We start from the raw sequence: 22893 nt of genomic DNA, 5'->3' as shown, positions 1-22893 counted from the left end.
GTGCTAATTAGCAGCTATCATGTACTCCAGTGGGCTAATGCTATTTGAAAGAAAATAATCAGCCAGTATCGGGTTGGGGGAAAGGTTGCTGCTTACTATTTTTATTTTCAGGAAGAGGAAGAACCGGAGGGAAAACCGAGTGATGCAGAAAGTTCTGAGAGTTCAGATGATGAAAAGGACTGGGTTGAAGAGGTCAGGAAACAGCACAGACTTCTCCATCAGGAGGAAAAAATGAAGCGGCAGGAACGCGTCAAAGAGGACCAGCAGACAGTACTAAAGCCCCAGTTTTATGAGATCAAAGCAGGAGAAGAATTCCGAAGCTTCAAAGACTCTGCTACAAAACAGAAGCTGATGAAGTAAGTAACACTACTTTCAGTGAAGAGTTGACGTGTTGTCAGAGACCTTGAGCTTCCTACTTGGCACATTGCCCCAAAGATGACATTTTTAACTTCTTTGAGTGGCGGGGCCTGGGTGGAGGGAGTGAAGGAGTAGGGAGGGCAGCAGTGCAGAGATACCCTGAGGGAAGCATCCCAGTAAGGCCAGAGGGGACAGTGTCACTATTGAAATACACTGGTCTTTAGAATTTTTTTTTTTTAAACAACTTTTTGGAACTTTGGTAAATATACACTAGAACGCTTTTAAACTGCAAAAGCCACACTCTTTTTTTGTTGTCCTTGGATTTTCCCGTTGGGTTTCCTAACCTCGGACAATATTTATCTTATACTGTGCCCCACAGATCAGTGGTTTGAAACCCTTTTGGACAGTGGTAATTAAAAGGTAAAAAATTCTTTGCCTCTTAACAAAAGTGATTTTTAAAAGTTAGGATGTCAATTTTGATTATTCCCATCTCAATTTACCTGATTATTGCAACGTTCACTTGGAAAATTTGTCCGAAATTTTAAGCCCTTTGTAGGAAAATTGCGAGATCAAAAAGAGTGGTGTTTTTAAACAGTTCTGGTTGTCATGTGTCTAGGTACTCAAGTCCAAATTGTGTATAAACTATAAATCATGTAAGTCTCTGCTTTAAGAATTTCTAGGCAAAGTATTGATGTAAAAGATTTGAAATACAATAGATAGTCACAAGACTTAGATGTCTTGAAAGAAGAGCCTGAAGATTTGGGAGCCAAGGAGAGCAGTCAGGTTGAAGAAAGGGAGACCTGGGCAGGGTAGATAAAATGTTAAGACCAGGACTAGTTGCTATCGAGTCAGTCCAACTCAGGGCAACTCCATGTGTGTCAAAGAGGAACTGTGCTCCATGGGGTTTTCAGTGACTGATTTTTCAGAAATATATCTCCAGGCTTTTCTTCTGAGGCATCCCTGGATGGACTCGAACTGCTAGGCCTTTCTGTAAGCAGCTGAGCATGTTAACTGTCTGCACCAACCAGGAATTCCACATAAGGTGTTATTGTGTGCCGTTAGGTCGATCCCAAGTCACAGCTACCCTATAGGACAGAGTAGAACCTGCCATATAGTGTTTCCTAGGCTGTAATCTTTATAGGAGCAGATCTGGGTCTTTTCTCCTGCGGAGCCACTTGTGGGCTTGAACCACTGACCTTTCGGTTAGCAGCCGAGCACTTTAACATTGCACCACTCGGGCTCCTAGATAAGGTGTTAAAAAAAATTTTTTTTTTTTTTTAAGGTGTTAGGTCGTGGAAAATACCATTTCTCTACCATGCTCTTCTCAGGCTCCCAGCTTGTGTTTGGCTTCATGCTCCCATCTCTCTTTATAGCTGCACCTTCAGTGTTAAAGGTGAGTTTTCTTTGCTGAGAAAAAGATGCCCCAGCAGCATCTCCCACCAAAGTGTATGCATGTGTATGAGGGCAAGAGGGAGAGGCCCATTTGGAAGTGAAGGGGGACAGAAAGTGGGGAGGAAATTAATAAACAGGACGTTTCTGGAATGTACGTACATCTTAACTTTGTTCTTCCAGTTTCTAGCAAACATGCGGAGTACCAAATGTTGAACGATTTCTTCAATTTAGAATCCAGAGGCATCTCAAAATTCTGGTTCTGATTAACAAAATTTAAGTTGGTGAATAAAGAAGCCAGTAATGTTCTTGATATCTTTTGAAGATCTTTTCATTACCTACCAACCTCATTATTTATAACAGCTTTAGTGAGATGTAATTTACATAGCATATACTTCACCAGCTTAAAGTGTACAATTCAGTGGTTTTTAGTATATTTATGTCATTGTGTAACCATCACAATAATCAACTTGAGAACATTTCATCACCCCAAAAAGAAGCCGTTTAGCAGTCACTCCTCATTTATCCCATCTCCCAGACCTACGCAACCACCGATCTGCTTTGTCTCTGTAGAATTGCCTATTCTGGACCTTCCATATAAATGGAATCATAATATGTGATCTTTTGCGACTGGCTTCTTGCAGTTAGTGTAAAGTTGTTAAGGTTTATCCATGTTGCAGCATGTGTTAGTACTTCGTTCATTTTTATGGCTGGACAATATCCCATCTTATGGATGTACCACATTCTATTTATCCATCAGTTGATGGGCATTTCGATTGTTTCTGGTTTGTAGCCATTATGTATAATGTTGCTATGAACATTCATGGATACATTTTTGTGTGGAAATATGTTTTTATTTCTTTTGGGTATATACCTAGGAGTGAAATTGCTGGATTATATGGTAACTGTATTTAAACTTTTGAGTAGCTGCCGACCTTTTTTCCAAAGCAGCTGCTGCACCATTTTACAATCCCACCAGCAGTGTGTGCAGTCTCACTTTTTATACAGCCACTATTCATGAATGTTTTATTTAGAGTCGTGCTCAGAACTCTAAGAGGGAAGACCTCTTGTTTCTAGCATTCTGTGAAGTGAATTTATTTGTTAGACTATCTGCTGTTTTTGTCTTGTTTTAGTTACGATTTTATCCTTAGCACCTAGATTAGTATGTAGAACAGAGTAGGTGCTTAGTAAATTCTTGTTGCAAGTGTGAATTTTCTATGCCTTGGCTACACAGCTGGTAACTCAGAAAGTAATCCTTTAAGGTCAGCTGAAAAAGAGCTTTTCTGCCTCAGGACTACATTGGTCAGGAGAATCTGGGAGAAGTTGTCTTTAGTGTAACCATGGTAATAGGAGGTGGGAGCCATAACAAATCTCACATTCTTCCTTCTGCCAGTGGGCTGTAGCAGAATTAATGTAAAAAACAAAAGGATAAAAATATACTGTTTCATGAATAAACAAAAGCTAAGTTAACCTTTAGTTAAACATTTTTACTAAGCTAAAAATAATTAAGGTAAACATGCATTTTAAGAAGAAGAATTGTATAAGTGATAATACTTATTACGAGTTTAAAAGAAAAATCCTGTTGCTTAAAGTAATAACCCTTTGGTATGAACAGCCTCTGCCATGTGCTGGCATTTTGGCTCGAAATGCTTATTGAATTCCAGTCTTGACTGGGTTATTTTGGCAAATCCTGAACTTGCAGTAGCTTAATATTATTCAATGAAGCATAGAACCATTATCCTTCAGAGACCTAAAGTGACTCCTACTGTTTATTCTGCTAGTTAATCAATAGGCAATCAATAAAGGACAATCAAAAAAGGATGGCATCAGAATTGAGTATATTGTGTTTAAATGTTCACTTGGACCTGCTCAGCTTTAAAACTATCTACAGTAAAACCTGCAAAATCCAGAACCTTTGTAAGGCAAAAACTTGTCAGAGAAGGAAAACTAAAATATTTTCCACTGAAATGAGCAATATTAAAGTGGTGACTACACCCTGTCAAAGGCGGAAATCTTGCGAGACCCAGAAAAACGAGGCAGTCCTGTTGAGTTCTGATTCTGACAGGTCCCACTGTATATAAAGGGAAAAGAGAAAAGCAAAATGGAGCCCAATACTTGAGTGAGTTCTCCTCTTTGCTTGGCATAGTGATATGACCAGAAAAATACCTGTGTTTGTTGGCACGTATGTAAGTGCCTTGTAGGGTGCTGACTTTATTTGTGAGTTGTTCATCTATCCAGTCATCACACAGTGACCACGTGCCTAGTGTGAGCAGAATACTGCTCTAGATGCCGGAGATGGAAAGGCAAGGCACAGCTCACATCCTTTTAGAGTTCGCATTCTAGCTGATACTCTATGAATTCTAAAGAGCTATGTGAAAGTGCCAGAGAAAGAAGGGATTTATTTTTTGGAGATTTAAGGAAGAATTTATAAAAGATCATATTGAAATTGATCTTTTGAAAGATGAAAATATGAGCACTGAAAGCACAGGGGAGAGATGGGATTCTAGGCAGAGGCAGCAGCATGAACAAAGGAATATCTCAGTTTTAGAGAGAGAATGCAGAGAGAAATTAACACCCAGAAATCAGCTAAACTATTACAATAGTCCCAGTCAGAAATGATGAAAGCCTGAGGTAGAGAGGAGCAGACATATTTAAAACCAAATTATTCAGAAGACTACATAAGAGTAAGAAAAATGGGCATAGACTACAACATTGCTTGGTTACTAATTTCATGTCAAAAGAGAAAGGAATAGTCAAGGATGATGTTGAAATTTCTAGTAACATTGTCACTGAGGTAAAGAATACAGGTTTAAGGCTAAAAGTCATGAGCTGGGTTTTCAGCACGTTCAGTTTGCAGTGCCCAAATGTCTGGGTAACAATCTTTAGTAGACAAATGGAAATGTAGCTCTGACACTCTTGAGGGGGTACGGCCAGCGACATTGGTGTGAGAGATACCAGCCTTTATTGTGTAATTAAAACCTTGGAATAAAAATGATTTCCCATAAATGTGTAGAATGATATGAGGATTACAGATGGAACCCTGAGGAACAAACCTCTCTTTAAGAAAAATACAAATGCATACAAAGTAATACATATAATTTTAGAGAGGTCACAAATACACTGATTTCTGAGGGCTAGGGATTCTGATTTAGAGGAGAGGCAAATGCAAAGATGGGTAGGGAAAAATACTAAGGAGTTGTCAAAGAGGAAGGAGGAAAAATGGGAGAGACCAAAGCCTGGAGAGAGTTTCACAGAGAAGGGAATGGTTACGAAGGTCAGATGGAGCCAAAAGGACCATGGAACGAAGGTTGAAAAAATGCCATGAGGAAGATAGTCTTATTGGGACTAGTTCTCTGGAAGTCAGACCAAATGTTTGATTGCACTGGATTGATGAATAAATGGAGATTACAAAATACTGTGAAGAATAAGTATAGATTATTCTTCAAGAACAGAGTGAGAGGAAGGAGTCAAAGACAGTAATTTGATGGGAAAAGGTTTTTTGGGCTTGAGAGATATAATTTGTTAGCAGGCAGAGAGGAGTTAACTATGGAAATAAATGGGGATAGTAAAGAAATGGGAAAGTGAAGTAAACTGACATAGCAAAATTTGGAAAGAAATCAGGAGCAAATGTGTCTAGGAGCACAAGTTAAGGGATAGCCTCAGAAAGGACAAGAGATATATCTTCAGACCCAAGTCAGGATGGGTGGAAATAGTTACTTTATAGGTGGGAGGACTAGGAAGGTAGTACTTGATGGTCTCAGGTAGGAGTCGGCACAGCAGCCTTTCTGTCGTCTGAAACAGCTGTGGATTGTGAGCCAGAAAGTAAATGGTGGAGGAAGAGAGTCTTTCAAGTGAATACTTTTTAAATTTCAGTAAATGAGGATGTCTCTACATCTTGGGTAATAAATGCCAGCTGCTGTGTGGCCCTTTTCAGTTCCGTTGATCAAAACATTCTTTGAAGTGCCTGCCTACCCTGTGATACCAAACAAAACAAAACAAAAAAACAAACCCGTTGCCGTCAAGTTGACTCTGACTCATAGTGACCCTATGGGACAGTGTAGAACTGCCCCACTGGGTTTCCAAGGAGCTCCTGGTAGACTTGAACTGCTGACCTTTTGGTTAACAGCCAGACTCTTAACCACGACGCCACCAGGGTTTCTGTGATAGGCCCTGGAAATTCGAAGATTGTGAAGACAGTCCCTGCCGTTGAGGAGCTCATCTTCCTCACCAGGTAGTTTAGTAGCTCTCCCTGTGAGTTTTTTTTACCACATTGTCCACTTTGTGAATTAATGATGGCGAATGTTTGCTCGTCAGCTAATTTTCCTCACTGATAGTAGAAACTGAAGGAATGCAATCTTGTTTTAATATAAATATAGGCATTTAAAAAAATCTAGTTTTGAAAACAATTTAATTCCATTTAAAATTCCATTTTAATATTTCATTACTCAATATGTACTGAAGTAATGCATAAGTGTATAATCATTGTAATACTCAAGGATATAGAATAAAAGGTGAAAATCTCTCCTATCCCTCATACTTCCTCCCTGAGGTAATTTTGTATGCCATCCTGCTAGCTTTTTAAAATTCATTCACTCATATGTGTACACACTCACATATGCATAGTTTTAGCCTTTCTTTCTTTAACATGAGTGTATCATTTTAATCGCGTTGTTATTTTTCTTGTCCTTTTCATTTAACTGTATGTGTTAGAAATTTTCTTTGTGAGTACCTGTGGATCTTTCTTGGTGTTGTCGTGTGGCATCTAGTTGATTCCAACTTTCAGCGACCCTATAGGACAGAGTAGAACTGCCTGTAGGGTTTCCTAGGCTGTAACCTTTTTGGGCGGGAACAGATCGCTTTATGAATGCGTAAGTGTTGCATAAGATGGATGTGCCATTTACATAACTGTCCCCTTAACTGTGGAGGCTTAGGTGGTTTCTTGTTTCTCTCTTACCTTTTTCACAATTACAAATATGTACTCGGTATTTTTTTTAGAATATATTCCTGGTAATGAACTTTGATCAGAAGGGTGACGATAGATACTGCCCAGTTGCCCTCGGAAAAGACGTTAGCAGTTTGCACTCTCACCAGCGTACCTGCTTCCTCACAGCTGCAGCAACGATGGATGTTAGGAATCTTTTTAAATCTTAGCGGAGCTGATTGATGAGGCATTAGAGTTCGTGGTTGCTTGAATTTACCTCTCCTGAGAGAGGGGCTTTGAAGCAGCATATGCGAACCGAAAGCATCAAAGTGGAATTTCTAGTAACATTTACAGCATATGTAAATATTGGGCAAAATTAGTTATTTAAAATGAAGTACTTAAATTTTTTAAATACCTAAAACTTCTCATGTATCTGGAATTCCGTTTCTTCATTCTCTTCTTACTCCTTTTGGTGTAGACCTGGAGAAGGTGACTTTTAGTTTAATTTAGCATCTAATACTCCTAAATGCTGTGGTAAAGCACACGGCTCTGTGTGTATCATCTTCCATTCTCCTGCTTCCCCTTCCACACAAAGCAGTTAAAAAAAAACCCTCAGTTGAGGGGCATTATTTTTTAATTAAATTTTTAACGTGTGTGTGTGTGTGTGTGTGTTTTAAAACCTCAAAGAAGTAAAGCATTCAGCTTCCCTGCAGCATATAATAAATATCTGACTTGATTTTTCCCCTTGCAGTTTTTTTTTTAATCGCCCTACTAATAATTTACATTCTTCCCTAATAGCCTTCTCCTCTTTGTACTAATTTCACTCACTTTAAACTTTTGAAGTCTGTATCTCTCTTGTTAGCAATCACTCCACATTTTCAAGGGTTTTTTTGGTTCATCTTGACCCAATTAGATCTAGGTGGACCCAAACCTTCAACCTTTGAGTTAGCAGCCAAGTGTGTTAGCCTTAAGTTTGCACCACCCAGGGAGTCCTAAATTTCTTAACTTTAAAATCAATTACAAAGTACCCAAAGATGTGTCGCTACAGCCCTGCAGCCTGGATGGGGAAAGAGCAGAAGCGGAATGGGGAAGGAGGGTGCAGGTGCTGGGTTTCACAGTGCTGGGTTGCTGCAGCTGAACAGTCGTGTATTAAATGCACTTGTACTTTGATTTTCTGGATTTTGCTTTGTGTTACAATAGAGAATTTTCAGGTGTTACCGCAGCTGTGCTTGCCTACTCTCTAAGTCATCTCGGACCAAATCACACTCAAGAAGCAGGCTTCAGAATTGCTGGTTCGCAGCTACATTGAGTGTGAACTGACTTTCAAAGGGAGGGAAGTGGAACTTGCTTTAATGCAGAAATCTCCACACACAGTCCTTGTCTGTGTCTGATCTTCTGCCATGGTTCATTCTTAAACCCAGCTTGTCCTTCCAGGCCGCCCAGACAGAACAAGTTTTTACAAGTGCACCCCGTTGAGAGAAAACCAGAATTTATATACCTGATCATGGAGGAAATAAGGGCATTCTTAAAAGAGTAGTAATTTCCCCCAATTTACTTGAAAAGCCTTTTTCTTCCCAAATTAGTATTTTCTGGGTACCACCTTCTCTCAGTGGCTCCATACTGATTCAGCATTCTTGTTAACTTTGGAACCTCAGAGTTTATAGTTACGAAAGCGAAGAACAAAACTGAACAGGTTGAAGATTTTGCTTATGCTAACGTAATTCACATGCCTGGTAGAGTCAGTTTACGCTTTACTCTGAATTCTAGTTTTTAAAAAAAAAAAACTTGAATTTTAATTTCATTCAGTTGGTCGTGTGGAAGCTTGTCATTTAGAATACTTACTGGAAACGTTTCCTGAACAAAACTTGATAAATCAGGTCTGGTCTGACACACGCCTGGAAACCAGAAATTCTTAAAATGGAATTCTGGTCTGAAGCTTGAATCCTTTTGTAGCCTGGGGCAAGTCATTTAACTTCTTGCCTCCCTTTCTGCCATCTGTAGAGGATAAATACTTCTGTCTCAGGGATGTTGAAAGGATTAATTAGTTAGTCTGTAAAAAACTTTGAAGATGAAAAGTACTTTAAAAGTGCTTCTTAATAACATTATTGCTTAGAAAAGAGCACCACTTTTATGCTAACCACTTTATGCCTCAAATTATATAAAGAAGGTATGTTTAGTACATTACTGCTAGTTATAAACTAGAGATAAATCTCTCATGGTGTGAACGTCAAACATTAGCTTAAGAATTTCAAAGGAGCGTCACTTAGTCTCATGGATCCCTTCAGAGCTATGTTCTCCCCGTAATTATTTACAAAGATCATATCAGGAAAGAGAAGACCCTTTCACAAACTCAGCCTTTATCTATCTTTTTATTCAGTCAAGTTTTTTAGTATTAACTTTAAAAAGGCCCGTTCAGTTTAAGTTGGTACCAGAAAGCTAGCAGAGGGAAGTGCATTTACTGGTTTTTCAGGAGGTAACAAAATACGAGAGAGAACTATATTCTTTCTCTTTTTGTTCTCTCTCCTCTCCCTTCCCAGTTTCATCATTGTGATATGAGTGTGTTGCTTTAGCCATTTCTAGAAGGGTTGAAGCTAACGGCTAAAACTTATTGAAAGTATATACCTGTAGGCTTACTTCAGTTTTTTTCTCTAAACCAAGTTAACAAAAAAGGACCAGTTTCCAGATTTTATAATGAAATATCACAGCAATGTTCAGTGAAGTATTATATAACTAGTACTGGGTTCAAATTTACCAACTTTATTAGAAGGGGGAGGTTGTGTTAATTATGCAGATGATAATGAATTGCAGAGCACAGCAAACCAGACACAGATTATGTGTAAAGAGACCTTAGAAAAGTTTGGAAAAGATGGTCAAGAAATGAAATGAGATTTAAACTTGGGAAAACATTTGTCAGAAAGAGCAATTGAAGAAAGAAGTGGAACTGTGAGGAGAAATAGCAGTGAATAGGGCGGAATCAGGTAGGATTCCTCTCAGTATCGCTGCTCTTGTTTTCTCTCAGGGTGGTCAGTCAGATTCATTTTTCAGGTTGTTCATGCTATGGGATGATGACTTGTAGCCTGGTGAGTTAAGACTGAGTGAAAGAACAAGTTCTCAGAGCTCTTCTTTGTGACTTGACCCAGAAAATTTAATCTATATCCATCCCTTTGTAGAAAGCAAATTATTGTCATTACTAGGTGCCATCGAGTCGATTCTGACTCATAGCGACCCAATGTGACAAAGTAGAACTGCCCCGCAGGGTATTCTAGGCTGTAATATTTACAGGAGCAGATGGCCAGGTCTTTTCTCCCACGGAGTCAGTGGGTGGGCTCAAGCCACCAACCTCAACGTTTAACGATTGTGCCACCAGGGCTCCTTAGAGAAGTGGGTGGGTCATTAAGGTACCCATATACCTAACCTGTGTGTGGCTTAAATATAAAGAGCTTTAGAAACATAAGTGCCGCTGACCATCACAATAAATTACAGACATCAGAAATACTGCTGCTTGCATTTTGAATTCAGAAATATGATTTTAGTAAGATAGGTAGCAACCATTAAAATATTTGATACTGCCACTTAAATTATCAAAAGAGTGAGTTTTTACCAGTCATTGTTCTTTATCGTTATATTGTGTATGAAAAATGACTTTTGGAGCGCCCCTGATTCTTTCCATTGATTGTGTTAATTGAGTGAAATTTTCTGTTGGCCATATGTGTAGAGGATTTTTCTTCATGTGATCATCTTAATTAAAATTTGTTTCATACGGTAAATCAAAGCATAATGCTAATAAATTATTCTCTTAAATTCTCTACAGCAAAACCCTTGAAGACCGTTTGAAAATTGAAGCAAAAAATGGGACATTGAATATATCAGACACCACTGTTGGCAGCAAACAATTGACGTTCACATTAAAGAGGGTAAGATTTTTTTTTTTAAATGTTATTCTTCGCAAAAGAAAAATCAGCTTCCAGTAGTGTTTTGTGTGCCTCCACCTTGGAACCGCCTTCCCAAGCTTCTCTCCTGTGAAGGAAGCTGCTGCTCCCTCTCCTGGCATTTTCCCTGCAAGCAGAGCCCCTCCGGAGTGGAGAAGTGCACGTTGCTTGACAGACACAGAGCCAGGAGTGTTACCAGTGTCCTGAAAAAAGCAGGGCATTAGTGACCGAGGAGTTGGCACTGTGCCTTAAGTTGGTGATGAGCCACCATCCGTGGTGTCTAGGTCACCGTTAAAGTGTACTTTCATCCCTCCCAGCTGCAGGCAACCACGAGTCTACTTTCTGTCTTTATAGATTTGCCTCTTCTGGACGTTTCGTATAAATGTAGTATTGGTCTTTTGCGGCTGGCTTCTTTCAATTATCATATTTCCAGGCTCGTACGTAGTTGTATCAGTACTTCATCCATTTTTGTTGCCAAATGATATCCCATTTATTTATCCATTCATCAGTCATCAGTTGGCGAACATGGGGGTTGTTTCCCTTTTTTTTAAATGGCTTTTATGAATAATGGTGCTATAAAATTTGTGTGGAAGTGTTTGCATGGACATACATTTTCATGTCTTTTGGACACATGTCTAGTAGTGGAATTGCTGGGTCGTATGGCGACACTGTTTAACCTTTTGAAGAGCTGCCAGAATGTTTTCTGAAGTGGCTGTACCATCTTACATTCCCACCAACAGCGTGCAAGGATGTCAGTTTCTTCGCATCCTCTCCAACACCTGTTATTGTCTGTCTTTTTGACAGCATCCTAGTGAATGTGAAGTGGTGTCTCATTGTGGTTTTGATATGCATTTATTTCTCTAATAACCAGTGAAGTTGAGCATCGTTTCATATGCTTATTGACCATTTTTGGAGCCCTGGTGGCACACTGGTTTAGAGCTTGGCTGCTCACCAAAAATTCAGCAGTTCGAATCTACCAGCCTCTCATTGGAAACCCTGGCAGTTCTGCTCTGTTCTGTAGGGTCACTATGAGTCGGAATCAACTCAAAAGCAGTGGGTGGGGTTTGGATTGACCATTTGTATATCTTCTTTGGCGAAATGTCTTTTCAAGTCCTTGGCCATCCACCTGTGATTCTTCTAAAGTTCTCCCTAACTGTATCAAGGAGCTTGCAAAATGATAAGAATTTTTTTATTCCAAGTGCTTAGAAGCTTTTCTGTTAAATCAGCCTCTGTTTAGCACAAATTTACACTCTTATACTTATCATTTAAATAACTAGATATGCATTCAGAGTAACTCATGTATCCGTCCCTACTTTCTTATAAATTCCCTGTGTTATTAAAACATTTCTCAATTCCCTCTGCAACTCAGGAAATGCTGAGTGTGAGACAGGAACCAGCACAGCCGCGGGAAGGATCATAGATTTAGTAGCTTAACCCCAGTGCCGTCGAGTCGATTCCGACTCATAGCGACCCTATAGGACAGAGTAGAACTGCCCCATAGAGTTTCCAAGGAGCGCCTGGTGGATTCAAACTGCCGACCCTTTGGTTAGCAGCCGGAGCTCTTAACCACTAGGCCACCACTTAGCAAGTGCCTTAAATGATAAGAGACCTCTTTCTGCTCGTTTGAATGAGGAGTCTACTTTGCTGTAGGGTTAAGAAAGTACAATACTTTTCCCACTTTTTTTTTTTTTAATTGAAGATCCCGAGTTGAAAATCAGTTTATAGTTCATGGTAAAATGAAAATAAGATGGCTCAGAAATTATATTTTTTGCTAAAAACAAAAGAAACACTAAGAAATGCTTAAAGTATAAGCAGCAACAAAAATAAACTATATAAAGAAAAAGAAACGCTTAAAATGGCATAGTAGCTGATTCAAGCAGCAGCGTCGAAACTTTTTGGGACTGCATCAGTTAGATTTGTGTTTTATCGCCTGACTAACAAAATCTTAATTATTAAATCTCAGCTTTATTTAAGACTCTTTAGGGACTTGTTTCTGTAGTTGTTTACAGAAATCTCTTTTCATATTAGGTGTGTGATCTACTTGAGTAAAATCATAAGTTTTTCCAGGATTTTCGTGTGTTCTCAATTCTATTCCATCGGTCTGTATGTCTGTCCTTATACCAGCACTGGAGCCCTGGTGGCACAGTGGTTAAGAGCTCAGCTCCTAACCAAAAGTTTGGCAGTTCGAATCTACCAGCCACTTCTTAGAAACCCTATGGGGCAGTTTTACTCTGTCCTGTAGGGTCACTATGAATTGGAATTGCCTTGACGGCAATGTTTTTTTTTTCCCCTACAATGTCAGTAGAATTCAAGAGGGAAAATATCTCTGCTTTAATATTATTTAAAATTGAGTAGTGGCAAAACCTAAATCTAATTTGGAAATTTCATTAAATACGGTCCCTGATTAAAATTGTGCTGGTTTACGTTTATCCTCCACCCTTCTCTGTGACAGGATTGCTGAGTAATGTAGTAAAGTAGCCAGGCACAGGATTATGAAGAAGGAGGAAAGGAAAACTTGGAAATGAGTTAAATTGGCCCATAAACCATGATGAGTCAGTCACATGATGGCATATAGCCATTTAGAGAAAGGCTAATGATAGTCCTTTTTGTGGATGGGGGTCTGCAGAACAATGGCTTCTTCTCACCAGTGTCCTCTCTAAGCTCCTGCTTTTGTTGAGAAGGCCTGGCAGAGCTTCCCAAGCAGTGTTCCAGGAGAGGTACATAGATCCTCTGGGGAAAATGCTTTTGCAATCAAACAGATATGGAGACCACCTTGAGCTGATACCTGTGTTGAAGATGTATAAAGCACCTTAAATCAAAAGCTCTGACATACCCTGTTGGTCTTTATTTAGCATGTCATTTTCCAAAATTATATGAACAAGAAATACTTCCTTAAGGGATACTTATTAACATGTTAAAAAGCCAGTGTTTGTTAATTTTACAGGGGTCTTGATATCAATATTTGATCTGCTAGGGTGTGTACAGTCTCCTTCAAGTTTTCCATTAATAAATATGTATTGAATGCCTGCCTCTGTACCAGATGCTGGTACTACACAGAACAAGGAAAGTATGGTCGTTGCCACCATAATTCTCAGCCTATTGAGAGAGTCCATGAATAAAAGTTATACACATATAAGTATATAATTATAACTGAGGTAATTGTTCCAAAGGAGGACAGAGGGCTGTGAGAGTGCTTGACAAGGGGACCTATTCTAGACAGAGGAGTTAGAAAAGGATAAGAGATACATAGGTTGGGTCTTAAAGATGAGTAAGAGCCCTGTGAAGGGGCAGGGAGGGTCCCAGGTATAAAGTACTGTATAGGCTGAGTCCTTGCTTGAGGAGGGAGGAGGCCTGGCATGTTTGAGGGTCTGAAAAGGAGCCTGTGTGTTTAAAACACAGTGAGCAAGGGTAAGAGTGGTGTCAAATATGACAGAAAAGGCAAGTTAGGGGCTAAATCATGTAGGACCTTGTCGGAAGGGCATGTTAAAATTTGTAGCCTTAATCCTAAGAACAGTGAGAAGTTACTGAAATGTTTTGATAAGCAGAGGACTATCGTAACATTTTTATTTAAAAAAATCATTCTGGCTATTGTATGGAGAATGGACTTAGGGAAGATAAGAGAGGAGGTGAGGAGACCATTAGGAAGGAAGGCAGCACTTGTAGTGGTCCAGCAGAGGAGGGAGAGTAACTTGGATTAGGGTAGAAGCCTCAGACATAGAGCGAGGTAGGGGAATTTGGAGTGTACTTTGGAAGAATATCCAGGGCAGGACTGCTTTGAAAAGGCACTGGAAGAAATGGTAATAATTAGAAAGGAACCTCAGTATTCAGAAACTTAGTTTAAGAGTTTCCTGTTGTGTTGTTGTTCTGTGCCGTTGAGTCAATTCCACCTCATAGTGTCCCTATAGGACAGAGTAGAACTGCTTCATAGGCTTTCCTAGGCTGAAATCATTACGGGAACAGAACACCGGGCCTTTTCTTCTGCAGAGCTGCTGTTAGGTTCGAACCACAGACGTTTCACTTTTCAGCTGATCGCTTAACTGTTGCACCACCAGGGCTCATTAAGAGTTTCCTAGAATAGGGGAAATTCATCCTTTTGTGGTATTAAAAATAGCTTTTCTATCTCACTACTTGCCCACCTCCCAACTCTTGAATTTTAAAATATTAAGTAATAACCAACTAGAAGTGAAGATAGAGACTTTATTCAAGACTAAAATACAAATGAGTGTTGTTAGGTATGTGGAAAATACTGATTATAGTCAGGTTTCATAGGTGTCTGAAAGGCGTGTGCTTCAACTTTTTGAACTTAGACCCCTGACAGTGTTTTCTCAGTCTACTTTCTGTGGAACTCTGCCAGCTAAGAATATTTTTTGAGCTTTACATTCTGGAGTTTGAGTTATTTAAACCATAAAATATGTTAATAAAACTACTTGATGGGGTTAGGGGTGTACCACAGTCAGCCTGAGTCTGCTTCCGTCTGTGAACTTTTTCAGTTGTCTGCCAATCCCTTGTCGCTCAGTGTTTACTGGTAGCACATTTCTGACCTTTGAGGGGAATTTGATTTTTTTGGAAACAGTCAAAAATCCTTTGGAGCCAGTTCTGGTGAATGCATAACCAAGCTTGGATAATAGACTTTTAGTACACCTAAGTGTTTTTTGTTGTGTTTTTTTAGATGATATGAATAAATGCATGGTTCTGGCTTATGAACTAAAGACAGTTCTGTAAGAGAAGTTCTGGGCAATTCATAAGCAATAGCATCTTCTTAAGGTGGCTCTTTTGTAGGGAACCATTCCCCTTTAAAATATCCCAGTAGTGTTTGTATGTTGGTTGAAAAACCAGTCTCAGACTTCTAGTTCTGACTACACACCAGGGCACTTCTCTTATCCAGGGGCACCTTCATGCACAGTGAACGTCTGGTTTGAGAGAGGATGAAAATGGACTTTTGTCCTGCAGTTGCTGCCAGGGCAGCATTTGTCAGTGGACAGTCCCATCGGCCAGACCGCCTGCCCCTGGGAGCATCTCTCCCTGCGGCGAGGCTGTGGCTGGGGGTGGTGCTGTGGCCGCTCTGATGGCTACAGAAGAAAGGAGTACTGGAATTTTCATTCTCTGTCTTTCTCCTCATTTCACTTTCTCCTTTAGTCTGAACAGCAGAAGAAGCAACAGGAAGCTGAGAAACTGCATCGACAAGAGAGGAAAAAGCTTCGCCGTTCAGCCAGTCACCTGAAGTCAAGACACAAACGAGGATGGCCATTTCATTGAATTTGAAAATGTCCCCACAGAACGCCGGTGATCGCTAAGTGTGATTTGGAAGGAGCACGTCACTGCCGTATTGATTATCACTAGGTTATATTAAACACAGACAAAGGGACATACCTTTTTTAAGTTCCATGTATCTTCTTGATACATTCACAGAGGTAAAGACTTTATAACTTGTCTCTATGCCTTGTGGATTGATCTTCGAAGACTGGGCTCACACCAAATGGTTACTGCGTAGTTCTTGCTCCCTTGTATACACTGCCTCTTTTTCCCTCGTTTTAATCGAGGAAACCAGGTTATTACTGTTTTTTAATATTGGGAAATGTGTACAGTGAATTGAAAGGTTTATCCTGTACTGAAAAGGAAGATTTATCGTGTGCTAAGAACTTTTCTTGCTGCAGTGCCTACCGCCAGTCATGGTTAAGCCACAGAGAGACACCGTGGCTGTTGACTGTGTATATCGGCCATGTTTGTGTTAATGTTTTAAGAATGTGGTGATTGATTGTGTTAGTTTCAGATTTTTTTTTTTTTAATTTTTATACCAAGAATATTATTTAATGGTAACAACAGCCTAAAAAAGGAGCCCTGGTGGTACAGCAGTTAAGTGCACGGCTGCTAACCAAAAGGTTGGTGGTTCGAACCCACCCAGAAGCTCTGAGAGAGACCTGGCAACCTGCTCCCGTAAAGATTATGGCCTAGAAAACCCTCTGGGGCAGTTTTGCCGTGTTATGTGGGGTACTGTGAGTTGAAAATCAACTTGACAGCACACAACAACAATAGCCTAAAAAAGAGATGGAAATTACTGGTTATTCTTTGAGCATGGCACAGATAAACTATAGGTTTTTGCTATTTCTTAAGTGCAAATAGAGATAAACTGGCCAGAAATAAATAAATACTTTTCATTTGAATAGCCTCTTTGAGAAAGACCCATTCTTTGAGTTAATTTGGAAATTTGGTTTTCTTAGTTGCTCAGATATTAATGTGCTTTTGAGGGTGAATTTATAGACTTTTTTAAAGTTTCTTTACATACAGCTCTCTGAACTGTAAATGATAGAATCTTTGAAACTGTAAATGATGAACCTGCAAAAAGGTAGAGTGCATTATTACTAAAACCATGCTGTGGAACATGTAACAGGTCTCATGAACACCTAGATCCAGGGCTTCAAGTTTAAGTCACATCTACTTCTCCTTTCTTTCCTTTCCTCTGTCAACATCGTTCCTTATTTCTTCAGGTCTCTGCTTCTCTCTGGATTGCAGTCAGTCCCTTTCCCCCAGGCTTTATCTCTCCCTGCCCCCTGCTTCTCCTGTGCGGTCTGGCTTGCTCCACGGGGCAGGGAACAGCTTGGGTCATCCGTTCACTCCTGTGGTCTGAGAGATAGTGTCTGTTTCCACAAAAACTATATGTGTTGTGCATGTGTGTGGTATGTAGAATATATGTATGTGAGTGTGCCCACCCACTGCCGTTGAGTCGTGTGTGTGGTGATATATCTGTGTGTGTGTGCAGACATAGTATCCAGAAAGAAATTCTTGTTACTCAGGGAGCCAACCCAATTTGTGTTGTGTTAACAGATTAAGTCCTCAAGTTATTTAAATCTCTGGTTACCAACCGTTTTCCTTTTTCAGCTTCTTATCCCCTAAAATCATATTCGTGGACCACCTCTTCCCAAAGGAAGGTGCCTTGGCTTTCATGTTGCTTTCTTTTCTCTATTTCCCACATTCCTCCCTTAAGGAAGGAGAATATAGAAGAAATCAGAGAGGGATTTGGACTGACACTCTGCTGCCTGGAATTTTTTCCCCAAGGGTTGGGTGGTTATGCTGTAGTCTAGACTTGTGTCCTAAGATAAGGTCTTCCACACCTATACCTGGTTTCCAAGGCTCCTTCTTTTCTTCCTTCTTTGGGGGGACCTTGTTTCGTTAGGAGCCAGTATGCTACAGTGTTAAATTCCATTAGCAGTGCTGAAGGGTAAGAGGAGGAGTTAAAAAACTAGAAAATCAGACCATCCCCAGATCAAGGAAGAATCAAAAAACACCCAAACTCCTTTTCGCCTTCGAGTTGATTCCTACTCACAGCGACCGTATAGGACAGAGTAGAACTGCCCCGTAGGGTTTCCAAGGAACATCTGGTGGATTTGAACTGCTGACCTTTTGGTTAGCAGCTGAGCTCTTAACCACTCTGCCACCAGGACTCCTGAGGAAGGATAGTACAGATGAATTCTGGATACTTGGGAGGCTGGTAAAGTAGTGGGCAGAGCTTGGGTTTTGAAACCAGGCAGACCCAAGGCTGAATCGTAGCTCTCATTCTTGCCCTTTCTCTATTCTTTAAATACTTAATCTCTTTGAGCCTGATTTCCCCATATAAAATGAGCCAAATACTTAGTTTTTTCGGGGTTTGATGAAATGCATTAGGTAAAGCACCTAGCAAGTGCTAGGCAGTGGGTACTTAGTTATTTCTCTCCAGTCACCCTTACCCTCATCCCACAGCTCTGAACTCAACATATTCTTTAATATTGAGGGGTTTTCTTGAGAGTGGAATTACTCCTCAGCTTCTGTTCTGGGGGTTCCTGAAAGGCAGATGGAGGGACTAAGCTGAGACCATGGCAGATGTTCAGGGAATATTTGCTGAATAGATAGATGCATGAATACTTCTTCCAGGCTCCAGCCATCCTTCTCACTGGCCAGATTTTTCTAGTTATTGATCCCTTAAAACAGATAGACCTACCTCTTCAGAGTTAAGACTCCTGCTACCATCCTCATCTTTCTCTGAAGTCTCCTGTTTAAAAAAAAAGTCATGCAAGCTTCATATTCTACTCCATAATCTTTCTGTGTTTGTGATATACTACTTATCAGGTACAGGAACGACCATGTTTCTCCTGTAGCTCTGTACTGGAAAGTGCACCCAGGGGTATCATGAGCCAGTATGGGAAGCACAGTCTTAAAGATGATGGCTTGGTTTTTACCTCGGGACCGCCCTGTCTTAGATCCCCCTCATTCTCTGAAAACTTTTTTTTTTTAATGCCTAAATACTTTTTTTCCTAAAACAGAAGTTGTTATCAGAAGTTAGGATAGTGGTTCCTTCTGGAGGGAGGAGATCGTGATTGGGAGGAGACATAACAGCATCATCCAGGACTCTGGTTAGTTCTGTCCCTTAACTTGGGTGGTGGTTTCACTGATGGGTTCACTTTGTGAGCATTCATTTTACTACTACAACTTATAAATCTTTTTATTTTATGTTATACTTCAGTTTAATACTTCTATTGAATAAGAATATGTACCCGTTACAACAACTCTACTATCTAGTCCCCCAAGATAACTCCTTAACAGTACAAGGTCTATCTTTTCAAATATTTTTCTGTTGTGTTTGTTTTGGTAATACAAGTGGGATCGTACTATATATGCTGTCGCTCAGCTTGATTTTTATAACTAATAATATATTGTAGATAGTTTTCAAAGTCTGTAAATACATATACAGTCATGCATTGTTTAACACCCACAATATGTTCTGTGAAATAGGATGTTATGCAATTCGGGTGTTGTGTAAACACGTAGTTTATCTAAGGTTTCCACAAATTCTTTTGCTGCCTTTGCATCAGCACTTGCAGGCTCACCACTCACTTTCACGTTATGCAGTGCAAAACATTGTTTGAAGCTCTTGAACCACCCAGAGTTAGCACTGAGCTTGATACTGTAGTCTGGTCCTGTTTTTTCTTTAAGCATCTCTGTCTTAGTTATGTATCCTGCTATAACAGAAATACCACCAGCCGATGGCTTTAATGAAGAGAAATTTATTCTGTCACAGTTCAGGAGACTAGAAGTCTATATTCAGGGTGCCATTTCCAGGGGAAGGCTCTCTATCGGCTGTGAGAGAAGGTCCTTATCATCAATCTTCTGATCTAGGAGCTTCTCTGTGCAGGGACTCCAGGTCCAAAGGATACACTCTGTTCCCGGCACTACTCCCTTGGTGATATGAGGTCCCCTTGTCTCTCCACTTGCTTCACTTTTTTATATCTCAAAAGGAATTGACTTAAGACACAACCTAATCATAGTCCTGCCTCATTAACATAACTGCCTCTAATCCTGCTTCATTAATATCGTAGAGTTGGACTTACGACACATAGGAAAATCACATCAGATGACAAAATGCTGGACAATCGCACAATACTGGGAATCATGGGCTAGCAAGTTGACACATATTTTTGAGGGGCACAATTCAATCCATGACATTCCACCCTTTGGCCCCCCAAAATTCGTGTCCTTGCCACATATAAAACACATTCACCCCGTCAATATCATACCAGAACTAATAAGTCAACTCCAAGTCCAAAATCCAAAAATTTCTCTATAAAATCGAAAATACAAGTTATCTGCTTCCAAAGTACAATAGTGGAACAGGCACAAGCTAGACATTTCCATTTACAAACGGGAAAAATTGGAGGGAAAGACAGCATGACAGGCGCCAAGCAAGTCAGCAGAGAATACATTACCTTAGCCCTCAAGGCTTGAAAATAACCCTCTGTTCTCCGAGACCATTTACACACTGGCCCTGACCTCCAGACTCTGGGCTTCAGCTCCACCTTCTAGGCCCACTGGAATGGCAACTCTTCTCCCTTGGCTTTGGGCAGCCCCATTCTCCTAGTTCATCTGAGTGGTGACTCCACCCTTTGAGACCCCAGAGGTCGTGGCAGCTCTGCTTCCTGTGTTCTTTGTCTCTTCTGCTTCCTGGTTCCTTGGCCCCTCGAGCCTCACCATCCACATCTCCCCTTCTGGGGCAAGTGTTCCAAAGGTCTTTACCAAACCAAAAACCAAACTCGTTGCCATTGAGTCGATTGCGACCCATAGTGACCCTATAGGACAGAGTAGAACTGCCCCATAGAGTTTCCAAGGAGCACCTGGAGGATTCGAACTGCTGACCCTTTGGTTAGCAGCCATAGCACTTAGCCACTATGCCACCAGGGTTTCTGAAAGCTCTTTAGCTCCACCATTATGTGTCTGGAGGTACCCCACTCAACCAGTAAACTTTGGCAGGAAGGCACTCAGCTCTCTTGTTCCAGCTTTCTTGCTCCATGGGTCAGCAAGCGTAGCTCTAGCAATAAGTGCTCGGAGGCACCCCACTGCACCAGGAAGCTTCCTGTGCAAAGGCACTCATCTCTCTGGCTCCATGAGTCGAGTCTAGCACCATCTTGAGCTGGTCTCCTAATTCTGCTGCTGCTGTTTCTGTCTGCACCATCTCCAGTGTAATAGCGCTCCTCACCTCCTTCTGAATCCACTATCCATTCAGTTTCAAAACTGCTTCCACATTTTAGGTGTCTGTTAGAGTAGCACCCCACTTTCTCCGTACCAAATTCTGTCTTAGCTATCTAATGCTGTATAACAGAAATAACCACAAGTGGAGGGCTTCAACAAACAGAAGTTTATTCCCTCACAGTCTAATAGGTTAGAAGTCCAAATTCAGGGCCTTAGCTCCTGGGAAAGGCTTTTTCAATCTCATAGATTGAGTCCTGCCTCATTAACATAACTGCCTCTAATCCTGCTTCATTAATGTCAAAGAGGTAGGATTTATGACACACAAGAAAACCACATCAGATGACAAAATGGTGGACAGTCACACAATATTGGGCATCATAGCCTAGCCAAGTTGACATACTTTTGGGGGACACAATTCAGTCCATGACAATTTTGAACAAGCTTCGTGCCTTAGCAGTGATCGTCAATGTGCTGTGAGGGATTCGTTTTTGTGTTTGGTCCTCAACCCACATCATTAGCAATTTCTCCATATCTGGTATAGGTCCCTCTCACATTTTCATTAACCTTGCAGCTTTCAGTGGAGCCCATCCTATAACACCTTGGAGAATTTCATCTTTGTTTTTGATGTTTTGTCCACTACATCCTGTTCTCCAGTCAGGTTGTCTGAACTCTGTTATAACCTTATGGGACCATGGACATACACACGGTTAGACGTTGCCTGGACGGATTTTATGTGGTGCATGACTGTATATACATATTATATATTTTTATAAACCTCGGAATATTTTAGCATTGATCTATAATTTAACTTCCCCTATTGATGCTTGTCCCTAAAAATCTAAAAAAAACTTTAAAATACCATTTCTATAAGTATAAAAAAAATAAGCCAAGTTATTTTAAAAACGAACACAGTAACTTTATGAAACACCTGTATGTAGTAAAGCAATGAAAATGTCATTTAATTTCTGTCCACATTTGATTAGGGACTGTCGTTTCAAAGAACTATTAGTATACTTTTTTCCATTAAAAGTAATTTATACTAAGTATAGAAAATTTGAAGAATAAAGAAAAAAATAACCTCAGTGTTTTAGAGCGCATTACTTTTCACTTTTTGGGGATTGGGTCAGATTTGAGAGAAACTTCAGTTCTACTAGTTAAAAGGATATAGTATTTCATATGTCTTAAGAACAAACAAATATTTTATAATTGGACTAATTTTCATAGCATTCTTTTAAGTACCATTCATGGACTGTTTTATTATATCTGCAACTGAAATTATTAAAACTCCTAAGACAATTATGTGTTTTCTCTGTTGTGGATAACCCACACCATTTGTTCCCATAGATGACCGGTTGTCATGAGAAGGGCTATACGAGGATGGGTGGGGGGTAAGGGCATAAGCAGGAAGATCATTTAGGAAGCATAATAATCCTAAGGAGCCCTGGTGGTGCAGTGGTTAAAGCACCCTACTGCTAACCGGGAGGTCGACAGTTAAAACCCACTTAGCGGCTCTGCCGGAGGAAAACGTAGCAGTCTGCTTCCATAAAGATTACAGCCTAAAAAACAACACACAATACAGGAGAGGTCAGCACAACTGGACTAAACCAAAAGCAAAGAAGTTTCCTGAATAAACCAAATGCCTCGAAGGCCAGCGTGGCGGGGGCAGGGATTTGGGGACCATGGTCTCAGGAGACATCTAGGTCGATTGCCATAATAAAATCTATTAAGAAAACATTCTGCATCCCACTTTGGTGAGTGGCGTCTGAGGTCTTAAATGCTAGCAAGTAGCCATCTAAGATGCAT

The 22893-nt window shown here is 40.3% G+C and overlaps 1 protein-coding gene across 3 annotated transcripts in view; it reads left to right on the top strand.

The window, feature by feature from the left end:
* Positions 1–22172, top strand: part of LOC104847416 (nucleolar protein 10-like) — a 123842-nt gene extending 101670 nt beyond the window's left edge. For 2 of the 3 annotated variants that reach the window (XM_064295031.1, XM_064295030.1), the window contains 3 exons: positions 112–356; positions 10479–10581; positions 15733–22172. In XM_064295031.1, the coding sequence (XP_064151101.1) occupies positions 112–356; positions 10479–10581; positions 15733–15852 (468 nt within the window). In that variant the 3' untranslated portion in view covers positions 15853–22172. Of the gene's footprint in view, positions 1–111; positions 357–1639; positions 1751–10478; positions 10583–15732 lie in introns of those variants that run through there. The other variant, XR_010323550.1, reaches the window with a different exon arrangement.
* The last annotated feature ends 721 nt before the right edge of the window (positions 22173–22893 follow it).

The sequence above is a fragment of the Loxodonta africana genome, chromosome 12 (genome assembly GCF_030014295.1).
Source record: "Loxodonta africana isolate mLoxAfr1 chromosome 12, mLoxAfr1.hap2, whole genome shotgun sequence".
Classification (NCBI taxonomy): domain Eukaryota; kingdom Metazoa; phylum Chordata; class Mammalia; order Proboscidea; family Elephantidae; genus Loxodonta; species Loxodonta africana.
This window is presented reverse-complemented; position numbering and strand designations above follow the sequence as displayed.